Below are 13718 nucleotides of genomic sequence, written 5' to 3'. Positions count from 1 at the left end.
TGAAACTTCCTGGCAGATTAAAACAGTGTGCCGGACCGAGACTCAAACTCGGGACCTTTGCCTTTCGCAGGGAAAGTGCTTGGGTAGCTCAGATGGCAGAGCACTTGCCTGCGAAAGGCAAAGGTCCCGAGTTCGAGTCTCGGCCCTGCACACGGTTTTAATCTGCCAGGAAATTTCGTTGTTCGATATGTTTAGTCATTTCATTCGCTTGAAGAGTGAAAGTATCAAGCGCTTCGACTACAAACCAATGGCGCCGGCCATGCGGTAAGGTTGATCAAAGTCTCCTTCAGCCTTCACCTTCGGTCTGCTCTCCATGATGCGGCATTCTCCCTTCTATTTGATCTCATTTGTCTGTATCTAATTTCCATTCAATTCGTATTTTCTTTGTCGTTTTGTCACTGCATAATGTCAATAAACACCACCCTCCGTTCAATGTTCTTACGTTCTGATTTCAGAATATATAAACTGACGAAAAAAAATCCCGGCTGGTAGAGTTTGCGTGAGATAAAAAAAAAATTGGTAGGTGTGTTTCTACATCTGATACACGACGTCAATTCAAATTTCACGCCAGTCGCGTAAGAGTGTCGCTAATGGTGCCACTATGAGGATGCAAATCAGGTTTATATAAATACGCGCTGTAACGATCGTGAGCCTTAGTTACCTCTGTGATTGGACATAGTGAGTTGATGTTAATTAAGAATGTTCTTAAGACGACAAAGACGTTATTATCGACACCTCACTCAGTTTGAACAAAGCCTTGTAATGGGTGTAGGGGAAGCTGGAGGTTCGTTCCACAATACTGAGGAAAGACTTGACAGGAATGTAACCACTGTACTTGACTGCTTTCAGCTGTGGTCACCAGAACGTACGGTCGCAAGAACAATAGGCTTCGCACGGTAACATGGCGCTACCGAGAGGGAGTACCGTCGTGTTCGGGTATGGCTGTGGAGCATCATATTGCGTCTCCAGAAGCATCCTTTCGAGCTTCAGTTGGCTCCACAATCACGACGAACTGTTAAAATCAAAAGTGAGGGTTGATTGGGGAGGACAGAGTAGAGGTCTTTTGTGTTTTCTGATGAGAGCTGGTTCTGCCTCGGTGCTAGTGACGTCCGTTTGACTAGAAGAGAGACCAAACTGGCTGTGGCACAGACACACTAGACCTACACTGGGTTTTTTGGCCTGGGGTCCGATTTCGTATGACAGCTGAAGTAATCTCGTGGTTATCCAAGCACCCAGACTGTAAATTTGTGCGTCAGTCTGATGATTCGACCTGTTGTGCTACCATTCATAAGCAGCATTCCAGGAGGTGTTTTCGAACAAGATAAAACTCTCCCGCATGCCGCTGTTGTGACCATCATGATCTACAGAGTGTCGACATGTTGCCCTGTCCTGCTCGGTCACCAGATCTGTCTCCAATCCGGCACGTATGGGGCGTCATCGGGCGACAGCTCCAGCGTCATCCACAATCAGCATTAACCGTCCCTGTATTCACTAAGTGCAACACCTAAGGAACTCCATCGCACAAACTGATATCCGGCACATGTACGACTAGCTGTATGCACTGGTTACACTGGTCGTTACTGTATCAATATTTCACATTTGCAACAGCTCGTCTCGCGCTTACATTAACGTGTGATCTTACAATGTTAATCACTTAAATATGTTACTTACAGAAATGTCGAGGATAATGGAATGTAGTCGAGTTAATTCAGGTGATGCTGAGGGAATTAGATGAGGAAATGAGACATTTAAAGTACTAAAGGAGTTTTGCTATTTGTGGAGCAAAATAACTGATGATGGTCGAAGGAGAGAGGATACAAAATGTAAACTGGCAATGGCAAGGAAAGCGTTTCTGAAGAACAGAAATTTGTTAACATCGAGTATAAATGCCAGGAAGCTGTTTCTGAAAGTGTTTGTGTGGAGTGTAGCCATGTATGGAAGTGAAACATGGACGATAAGTAGTTTGGAGAAGAAGAGAATAGAAGCTTTCGAAATGTGGTGCTACAGAAGAATGCTGAAGAGTAGATTGGTAGATCACATAACTAATTAGGTGGTATCGAATAGAATTGGAGAGAAGAGACATTTGTGGCACAACTTGACTGGAAGAAGGGATTGGTTGGTAGGACATGTTCTGAGGCATCAAGGGATCACCGATTTAGTATTAGAGCGCAGCGTGGAGGGTAAAAATCGCAGAGGGAGACCAAGAGACGAATACACTAAGCAGATTCAGAAGGATGTAGACTGCAGTACATACTGGGAGATGAAGCAGCTTGCACAGGACAGAGTAGCATGGAGAGCAGCGTCAAACCAGTCTCAGGACTGAAGACCACAACAACACACAAATGTATTCCCAAAATTCGATTACTCTACATTAATTACTCTCTGAAGGTGTGATGTTTTTCCGTCAGTGTGTATATTTTTATTACTCCTAAATCTCTTTCTTCTCACTGTTGTGAAATCCTAGCAGCTTTCACCACTATCCAGATAAATCCGGGACTCCGCCTGACACTATTACAGCTGTGCGAGACACCTAGGGTATGGTGGCGTACTATGTTGGTACCAAGAATAGATGAAAGCAAGAAGAAACAACAACCACATATTTCTGAAAGACACGCATCTACAATGTGTGACTCTTTGTTGATGGCATCCTCTGTGTTAACAATTACTTAGGTAAGGAGACTCCTATATGGAACTCTGGACGGGAACTACTCAGGGAATGTTGTCATCAGGAGAAACCAAATGAGCTTTTTGCGGGTCAGAATGTGAAATATTAGATGTCTTAATCGTGTAGACCGGTTAGAGAACTGGAAAAGAGCAAAGGATATGCGGAAGTTGCATAAAGTGGAAAATTTTGAGGTACAGGGGCAGGAAGGAAATGACTTCTGGTCAGGTCAGAAAAGGGCTGTAAAAAAGGCGACAAAATTAGATGATGGTAAAATAGGAGTAGGGTAAATAATGTATATGAAAACTACTATGAACAATACAGTGAATGCATTGGAGCTGTCCAGATACATACAAAGGCAACACCTTCTACGGTAGTACAGGTTTAATGACAACTACCTCTGCAGACGATAATGAGATTGAAGAAACGTATGATGACACAAGAGAAAATATTCACCTATTTATAATAGGTCTGTGGAGCTCGACAGTAGAAAAAGGACAAGAAGCAAAAGCAGTAGTCTGACGAAGAGGAATGAAAGAGGAAGGAGCTCGCTAGAATTTTGCACAGAGCACAATTTAATTATAGCAGATACTTTAAGAATAACAATCAGGAAAAAACACTGTATACGTGGAAGAGACTGGGTTTCGGATAGGTTACAGAGATTTCAAAAGCAGATTTGAAACTACAAAACTTTTCTAGGGGCAGATGTGGACCTGATCATAGTTTATTGGTCATGAACCGAGATTAGATAAGAAATTGCAGAAAGTTAGGAAAATAAGGAGATGGACTCTGATAAATTAAATGAACCAGACATTGGTCAGAGTTTCAATGGTAGCATTAGGCGAACACTGATTAAAACAGAGGAAAAGGACACAATAGATGACAATGTGTAGCTGTCAGAAACGAAACAGTGAAGAAAACAGACGAGCAAATGGACAAAAAGACAATATCCAGTAGAAATTCTTGGTTAACATTGGAGATACTAAACGTAGAAAGAGAAAACGTAAAGATGCAGAAAACGAAGCCGGTTCAAAGGAATGCAGATCAGGAATGGATAGAGAAATGATGTAGAAGCGTGGATGACCAGGGGAAAGACAGGTGCCCTCTACAGGAAACTTAAAGAGGCCATTCAAGATAATATAGAACCACCAATACGAATATCGGCGCTCTTAGCTACAGGAACGGAAAGGATGTCCATAACTACTATGTGCTCATTTCAGGAGGAACGGGTCGCATGGTGGATGATGCTGATCTGAATAAGTCTGCTGAAAAACACAGCTCACTTTGAAATGAACGTCGGTTGACATGGTTATGAAAACGTTGATCCTTTATGGAGAAGGGCGAGAGTCATCTCACAACTAGCTTTATTTACGGATTTTCAGAGCAGAAGTCGATATGGAGCGTCGTCCCCACCGGAGCATCTTATCTTTGGATCTCCATCCAAGCGGAGTGTCTAAACTAAAAGATCCGTTGGTTCTTTGCGTTGTTGACGATATATCTTTCCATTTGTGCTATGCGGTACATTCTTGATAGATCAAGCGTTTGTCATACTATGGAAACGACCATGATGATGGTATATTAAGCATGAATTATCATCTTTTATTTTATCAAACAATTATTGACCCTGAAGTGAAATTTAAAAAAATCAACTGATAATCATATTACTGAAACATATTTTCTTATATGCTTCGTTACAGTTTGTTATAGGAGTTTTTGTACTTATCATCCGAATCATTCCCCGCAGTATCTCAGTATTAGACTGAGAAAGCAGTGGAACCCCTACGACAAACTATATAAGAAAACATGTTTCTTTCTGCGGAGAAAGAGTGTTGCACTAAAAGGTGTAAAACCTAATTAAGTCGCAACAGAATAAGACCTGTGACTATACAAACCTGCTAATCGCATTCTGGGTGCTTTATCGACAACCAGAGACCAAAATAATATTTACAGAATCCTTAACAACAGTGGAAGAGCTTGGTGAAGCAGATTCCCTGATCTTAGATTTCCGATAAGAGTTTGGTTCTTAATCGCCCTGTTGTCTGATGAGTGTATGATTTATCATTAGCAAAGTGTGGTTGGCTCACAGAGGGATCTGCAGATAGAAGATGATACGTTTCTATGAACAGAAATTGTTCATCGTAAGCAAAGATAATGCGGGGTGTGCTCGAATTTAGTGTTGTAGGACTACTCATGTTCACACTACATATGAGGTGCCTTTAATAATAGAGTAATCAAAGGCGCTCGTTTTTCTATGCAGATTCAGCTTAAACGAAATATGTTCATGGATTTGTTTCGTAGAACACTGTTAGCGGAGAACCACAATAAAAGTGTGGTTTAAGCGATATTTGATGTGCGCAGTCAATATACCGACCGCATATTAGTTGGTATATACAGCACAGGGATGCATACTGGGAATAACCAGTATATGCAATAGTGGCTTATTATGAGTGCTGTTTGACAGTACTGTGAAGAAATCATAGTATCGGAGTAAAGCTGGTTATTTTCCCTATTTCGCTGGCACAATCATTAGGCACACCTGGGTTGTACCAGACTAAAATGATATGCTCCATCCATTCGGTACATCACACTACAAATCAAGAAAAGTTGCTTCTTAATGATATTCGAAGTGACTCATTCTCGTGACAGAGTCATGTGAGGAATCTTTGCTTAACTTCGTTTACACGTCACCAAAAAGAAATTGAGTCTATTTTCAAAAACCCAAGATAAAAGATTGTTGACGACTTTCGTGAGAGACACCCGACATATATGCAACCATACTAGTAATGTGAGTGTTCTGTTTGCTGACGATACTGTCATTTACAGGAAACAGTGTTAAAAAAGTAACCACAGGATAATTCTGAGTGACTTCAACAAATTTTGAGTAGGAAAAACACTGACAGTTTTCTTTGCATGTGGATAATGTGTAACATTCGGGTAGCTTTTGAGCATAACATTACGGACCCAATAAATAGATTAAAATTCGAACTGTTAGATCGCGAAATGACATCAAGTATAACGAAACCTCATAAGTCAGTTCCTGGAAGAGCAAATGGGGTATTTTGATACTGCAGTATTTCTGGATTAGTGAACCACGTTCGCCAATGAGGTGAACGAAGGTGTATTTCATTTCTCTGGGCATGAAATAAGAGAAGAAACAGTGTCTGTAGACGCAGTATTTTTCCATACCCATTGTCTGAGACAGGAAATTCTGTGAAGAATATTCGATGTAAGTAATAATTACGGTATTTTGTATCGTATTTTTTCTGGATGTATCCCCGTAGCTGCTTATGAAGGAGAAGATACTTATATCAAGGACGTAATATCACGATGAAATTGAGGAATCTACCTGTGCCACTATAAGGAACGTTGACATCTGTTATGGACGAACTAAATCGTCACCCCCTTCTCTATTACTTTTCAGGAAAGAGGCAGATGTACTTCAGAATTCTGTTCTATCTGACAATATAGCAATGATTCCGAGAATTCAGGATTTCAAGTCCCCCAACGCTGTAGACTTTACTTAAATCGCTATGGATGATGTTATGGGTTGGCAGGAGAGCCAACACCGGTTTTGAGAGGAAGCCGAAAGGCACGCGCTTTAGCTCACGCAGGCTGGCGTGAGGTCTGGAACAGGACAAGGAAATTAGACTTTAGCAAAAAACGTACGTAGCTGCTGGAATACTTAACTTTAATCCATAATTGGTGAACATCGCTCTTGACGGTACATGTTTTACAGCATCAATAGTAAGAAAAGAAGAAGACCTTGGTATTTTGCCGAAAGAGGTAATATATCTACTGCACAACATGACGTTTTCTACATTTCCATAAATCAGTGAATGTGGAACGTAGGAAACTTGTACGGAATGCAATATCTACATTATTTAAGCTACTAAATAAGCCACTACAACAGTAGCTGCGTGGAAAACTACACAGACGTGATAATAAAACGTCAGAAGCAAAATTAATCTGTTCCGCAACACAGCAGAAACCAATTCCACGATTTTGCTACATCTCAGTCACAAACGGAAAGAATTTACAATCCATTCGCTTTTGCAGTTAAAGTAATTACATTTAAAATTACATGCTTGTACTAGAAACCTGAATAAAATGTAAGAACGTCCGAATCATGAGACTCCAAACTAAACTTGCGTATCAAGGAAAGTGTCTATAATAGCAATAACAGACAACAGAAACGTATGCTTCTCATGCATGAAATATTGGTTCGCATTCTCCTTCTTTCAGCGTAGTAAGCTGTAGTTATAAGCATATTTAAATGTATTTCATTACGTGTATGTTGTAGCTTCTGTCAGTATATCTGTCAGTTTAGGCTATTTTTACATTCCTGTCTCCTGATCATTTAGTAATACTTGGAACGCCAAAATATAACGATTTTGTTAATTAAGTAGGAACGTAATTAAAAACAAACATAAATCTTACGGCTGGCTTTCTTACCGCGAGGGGCGTTAGTGTCGTTCCAACTGTCACCGGTAACAACTTTCACAGAACTGTGTGTCACAGCTGTACTGTGTATTTCAGACTGTGCTCTAACGCTGCAATGTGGACCAAAATGAATAAGTCGAGCAGAGTGTGTGCATTACCCTCTTTGATCATCCCACCTGAATCTTTTAGTCTTTTCTGTCTGAGGTTTTCTGAAAAGTGAAGTGCACAGTACTTCCCTTGATACTATTGAAGAAATGTGGCAACGAACTGCAATATTTCAAAAGATACTTCAGATCCAAGATCGCATTTAAATATTTACTTTGCATTGATGGCCGGTTTCAGTAGTACTTTGCTGTCATCTTCGGATATGCACTACGATATAGACACACACTGCATTTGTAAACATATTTTCTATGCCAGTGATGAAATACGTAAGTCTAATGTTTTAGATATAAATAAAATATCTTTTTCAAAATTATGGCCTATATTTTGACAATGTTGAAAATTTAAAGAGTTTGTAAATGGCAAGCTCTACCATCGGGTAGATCACAATCAGTCACCGTGTCCTGAATAAGAATACTATTTACGAGCATGCTGACATGCAACTTCCGTCACTTTCCAGTGTCCAGTGGCACCGCTTATTTCATCACCTCAAGCGTTGTTTATCACCGACAACATAAATGTGCAGCTTATGAGGAGTTGCTTGAACCTCGTATCCCATTCTTTTTAATTCCCCACGCACTATCGTTGTGCTAGCTAGGCTGCTGACACCAGTTTGTAACTCACGAGTGATTCCTTCTGTTGATGTTTTAGGGTTCCGTTCCTCGATCGGTATAGGTCCCCTTCGTTGTGTGTCTGCCTGTCTGTCCGAATTCTAAAAACCCTTTTTCTCAGGAACGAGTAGACATATCAAGTAGAAATTTATGTCACTTACTATGGTCTACAGTTCCTTGGTGGCGTAAAAAGAAATAAAGGTTTCAGGTCAATGGAGGCCATTTACGTCACATGTCTTGATACTCGCAAACTCACTCATCAGAAACCTATAGGGTATTTCCTGTTGACCTAGTATCATGAAATTTTGAAAGAAGCAAGGTTTCACAGCAAACCCAAAGGAAAAATCTGAAAAATTGTGATTTTGTAATTGTATCACACGAAAAACAAGAAATGTTGTCATTTGTTATCACACTCTGTCCGTCTGTCAACAACCCCCTTTCTGAGGAACGGGTGGACATATCAGTCTGTAACGTGAGTCACATAACGAGGTCTGGCCGTGTAACCAGTGTTAGCTTCTAGGTCAATGCTGCCAAAAGATACGGCCATTTATGTGACATAGCCGGCTGTTGTGGCCGAGCGGTTCTAGACGCTTCAGTCCGGAACCGCGGGACTGCTACGGCCGCAGGTTCGAATCCTGCCTCGGGCGTGGATGTGTGTGATGTCCTTAGGTTAGTTAGGTTTAAGTAGTTCTAAGTTCTAGGAGACTGATGACCTCAGATGTTAAGCCCCATAGTGCTCAGAGCCATTTGAACGATTTGTGTGATATATTTTGACACTAGCAAATTCATTCATCAAAACTTATAGGGTACTTCCGGTTGACCTAAATTATTAACTTCGGCAGGAAGCAAGGCTTAATGTACGATCAAAGGAAAGATTCCAAAAATTGTAAAAAAGTAATTGTATCATACGAAAAAATATTGTCATTTGTTATCAGTTTGTCTGTCTGTGCCTCCGACTAGTAGGACCCCTTTTTCTCAGTAGTGAGTGCATGTATCAAGTTGAAATTACTGTCACATTCTGATGTCTATGATCTTTTGGTGCAGTAGAACACCAAGTTTCTATGTCAGTGCAATCAAAAGGTATGGCCGTGTATGTCACACTTTTTTTATTCGTAAATTCCTAAATACCTAAAGGTAACTTCCCGTTGACGTAGAGCCATGAACTTTGACAAGAAGCAAGGTTTCATAGTACAACAAAAGGGAAAAAATCAGAAAGCTGTGAATTTCTAATTGCGTCACAAGAAAAAAAATATTTCTTTGGTCAATTGTTGTCTGACTTCAAATTTGAAATTTAAACATTCTCGAAAGTCTTGGAATCCCTGGGAGTGATATCTTGCCAGTATAAATGTAGATAACGGGATAAAATGTTCGAGATTCTCTATCCTCGGAATGCATGAACTGTCTATATGCGTCATTAAGTTTGTACGAAAACCTCGGTGCGCAAGTTATTCTCGCACTTTTTTTTTTTTTGTTTTATTTTTTTTCAGTCACCATCCGCAGTGGTAGCACTCACTACATGAGGTCTGCCTGGTCATATCATGATTTAGCTGAGGTTGTTCCTTCACGTTTCACACCACCAACATTCGACTTGGGGAGCTTTAGAATGGTATAAAATTCGCTGATGGATTCTTTAGTCAGTTAAGTGCCACTGACTAAATGGTTAAAATGGCTTTGAACACTATGGGACTTAACTTCTGAGGTCATCAGTCCCCTAGAACTTAGAACTACTTAAACCTAACTAACATAAGGACATCACACACAAACGTGCCCGAGTGAGGATTCGAACCTGCGACCGTAGCGGTCGCGCGGCTCCAGACTGTAATGCCTAGAACCGCTCGGCCACTCCGGCCGGCTAGTACCACTGACTAGTCGACGTTCGAAGTCTCTGCGTTCTCCAGACAGACCCGTTCAGTTATTACCGCTTCTCTACTGGCAGCACAATACTCGCCACCACCGTTTGACGGATCAGCCTCTGGTTGCCAATTCTGCAATACATAGGGGTGTCCAGATGCAGTGTCAGGCCAAAAGACCTTCCGTATGTGGAGAGGCCGCTGTGTGAGTTGTGGTGGGGTTAGTAATGTGGAGTGGTTATCAATCGACAGTAGATACCTGCCATATTCAATAGGTGAAATGTCGTGAGCTTCGTGCTTTGTCTGTGTATTCGTAACGGTGGTTCTTCGATTACTACTCAGTGAGCATTTCGCATTCGGTTGGGACTTGATCGAGATTATTCTGTTCTTGAAAAAAAAAATTATTAGAGCTCGGGTGTCGTACTATAGACCGCGAGGTTCTGCACTGAAAATTAAATCTACTGCTCAACCTCCGACTACACCAGGAAATGTGGCGCATGTCAGAGCTTCTGTCCAGCACACTGCAAAACGTTGAGCACTAAAACATGATGCTGCTTTGGAATTATCTGATAGGAGTGTCAACAGAATCCTGAAAAAATTGCTTCATATACACCTACACTAAATGACGGTTACCTAAGTTTAAGTGAGAGAGATTTTGAATCTCGCAGAGCTGTGTGTGTGAGGAAATTTTTCAGAAATATCGCCCTGAAACTGTTTTGATTTCTTCTGATGAAACACACTTGCGCTTGTCAGGTACTGCAAATAAGTAAAATTTCCCCTAATGCGGAGCAGGAAACCCTGTGGAATTTCACCAGCAACCAGTTCTCAGCCACCGTGCGACTGTCTGACGCACCGTTGCTGACTTCGGTGTTGGGCTACGTATTTTTTTGAAACAGCTGGCTTAACGATACAGACCTTCCTCCGACCTAAGTTAAACCAGTTTATCCGGGTCCACGAAGAGGGAGAAATCTGCTTCCACAACAGCTCACACTTCTCGGCATTCTCTAGATATTTTGAGAGTTTCCTGGATATCTTCTCTCTTCGTGAGGAGAAATCGCCTGGCCCTCAAAGACGCCCGATTTACCACCTTGTAATTCGAAGATTCAAGTGAACAAACATGTCCCTACAATTACTTAAGGAGGTGATCACCCGGGAAGTGGCGGCCATTCCACCGGAAAAGGCACGAAGAACTACGGACAACTTCCAGTCAGTGTGTCAACAATGTAGGACGCCACTTACCGAACATAATTTTAAGAATCACCTATTGTATAATGGTATAGTACACTGAAGCGCCAAAGAAACTGCTATAACCAGGGGTATTCAAATACAGAGATATGTGAACAGGCAGAATACGGCGCTGCGGTCGGCAACGCCTATATAAGACAAGTGTGTGGCGCAGTCGTATGATCAGTTACTGCTGCTACAATGGCAAGTTATAAAGATTTCAGTGAGTTTGAACGTGGTGTTATAGTCGGTGCACGAGCGATGGTAACCAGCATGTCCGAGGTAGCGATGGAGTGGGGATTTTGCCGTACGATTATTTGACGAGTGTACCGTGAATATCAGGAATTCCGGTAAAACATCAAACTCTGAAATCGCTGCGGCCGGAAAAGGATCCTGAAATGACAGGACCAAATATGACTAAAGAGAATCGTTCAACGTGGCAAAATTGCAACCGTTCCTCAACTTGCTGCAGACTTTGATGCTGGGCCATCAACAGTTGTCAGCTGTCGAACCATTCAACGAAACGTTATCATATGGGCTTTCGGAGTCGAGGGTCCACTCGTGTACCCATATGATGACTGCAGGACACAGAGCTTTGCGCCTCGCTGGATGCGTCAACACCGACATTGGACTGTTGATGACTGGAAACATGTTTCCTGGTGAAACGAGTGTAGTTTCAAATTGTATCGAGCAGATGGACGTGTATGGGTATAGAGACAACCTCATGTATCTGTGGATCCTGCATGTGAGCAGGGGACTGTTCAAGCTGGTTGAGGGACGTGAGCAGCTGGAGTGATATGGGAGCCCTGATACGTCTAGATACGACTCTGGCAGGTGACACGTACCTGTCTGATCACCTGCATCCATTCATGCCCTTTGTGCATTCCGACGGATTAGGTAGTTCCAGCAGGACAATGAGTTAGCCCACAAGTCCAGAATTGCTACAGGGTGGCTCCAAGTACACTCTTCTGAGTTTAAACACTTCAGCTGGCCACCAAACTCCCCGGACATGATCATTATTGAGCATATCTGGGATGAAACTTCCTGGGAGATTAAAACTTTATGCTGAACCGAGACTCGGACTCGGGACCTTTGCCTTTCGCGGACAAGTGCTCAACCAACTGAGCTACCCGAGCATGACTCACGCTCCGTCCTCACAGTTTTACTTCTGCCAGTATCTCGTCTCCTACCTTCCAAACTTCACAGAAGCTCTGCCAAGAAGTTTCATATCACCGCTCACGCCGCTGCAGAGTGAAAATGTCATTCTGGAAACATCCCCCAATCTGTGGCTAAGCCATGTCTTCGCAATATCCTTCCTTCCAGGAGTGCTAGTTCAGTAAGGTTCGCAGGAGAGCTTCTGTGAAGTTTGGAAGGTAGGAGACGAGATACTGGCAGAAGTACAGCTGTGAGAACCGGGCGTGAGTCGTACTTGGGTAGTTCAGTTGGTAGAGCACTTCCCCTCGAAAGGCAAAGGTCCCGAGTTCGAGTCTCGGTTCGGCACACAGCTTTAATCTACCAGGAAGTTTCATAACAGAGCACACTCCGCTGCAGAGTGAAAATCTCATTCTGGCATATCTGGGATGCCTTGCAACGTGTTGTTCAGACCCACTCCCTCACACTCTTACGGATTTATGGACAGCCCTGCAGAATTCATGGTGTCACTTCCCTCCAGCACTACTTCAGACATTAGTCAAGACCATGGCACGTCGTGTTGCGGCATTTCTACGTGCTCTAAGGGGCCCTACACGATATTAGGTAGGTGTACCAGTTTCTTTGGCTCTTCACTGTATTTGTCATTCGCAAACAAAAATATTTTCTCTGTACCTTTGTTTACTTCTGAGCGTATGGTGTGTGTATGTAAGACAACCAACAGGTTGATTAATGACACCCCACGCGTAGTCGGATGTACGTTTTGCTGACGTCTCTGGAAATGGCTGTGAGGGTGAAATTCGGCTGACGCCTGAGCCTGAGTGGCGGCGGTGGCCCGTGAGCCGGCTGGGAGGTTTTACCATCGACCGGCTGTGCCTGCGGCTGCCGAGGCTGGCAGTAGCCAAGCCATCACTGTGCGCCCACCTGTTGCTGGTGCAGGGTCCCTTGGGAGCGGAGCAGGGCGGAGTGCTGGGGCAGCGGCGCGGCCGGTCGCTCGGACACGGCGCGGGGAGAGTGCAGGCGGCCCGGGCAACCCTCTGAGCCCGGGGAGAGGGCAGGGCCCGGGAATGCGAGAGCCGCGACCCTGCTGTAGGCCGAAACGGCGCGACACTCTGGTACGGCGGCTCTAGTCCAGCTGAACCGACGCAGTATACCTTATTCCAACCCATTCTACTCACTACCACGCGCACAGACAAAGAGAGGGGGAGAGAGAGAGAGAGAGAGAGAGAGAGAGAGAGAGGAAGGTGAAACTTAATGGCGCTTACGTTTAATTTGATACCGAAAAGAAGGTGCACCAGAAGCTAATATGGAGCGACGACTTGGTGCTGGAAAGGCGTCTGACAAATTCAAATTGTCATTAAAACGAAACATACATCAGTATTTAAAATTATCAATTCGATCACAGACTCGCTTTTTGGGTACGCCTTCTGTGGATCACAGTTTTAAATATGGCTGACAGAAGCAACCGTAAACTAATTCTCAATAAATGAAGTTTACAAAAAATGGTTCAAATGCCTCTGAGCACTATGGGACTTAACTGCTATGGTCATCAGTCCCCTAGGACTTAGAACTACTTAAACCTAACTAACCTAAGGACATCACACACATCCATGCCCGAGG

At 43.0% G+C, this 13718-nt stretch overlaps 1 protein-coding gene across 1 annotated transcript in view; it reads right to left on the bottom strand.

Annotated features, from left to right (window-relative positions):
• LOC124740341 (potassium voltage-gated channel subfamily H member 8) overlaps positions 1-13267 on the bottom strand; it is a 612019-nt gene extending 598752 nt beyond the window's left edge. The window contains exon 1 of the mRNA XM_047248622.1: positions 12774-13267. Coding sequence (XP_047104578.1) covers positions 12774-13267 — 494 coding nt within the window. The remainder of the gene's footprint in view (positions 1-12773) is intronic.
• Positions 13268-13718: the final 451 nt, after the last annotated feature.

This window comes from Schistocerca piceifrons, chromosome 1 (genome assembly GCF_021461385.2).
Source record: "Schistocerca piceifrons isolate TAMUIC-IGC-003096 chromosome 1, iqSchPice1.1, whole genome shotgun sequence".
NCBI classification, from domain to species: Eukaryota; Metazoa; Arthropoda; class Insecta; order Orthoptera; family Acrididae; genus Schistocerca; species Schistocerca piceifrons.
This window is presented reverse-complemented; position numbering and strand designations above follow the sequence as displayed.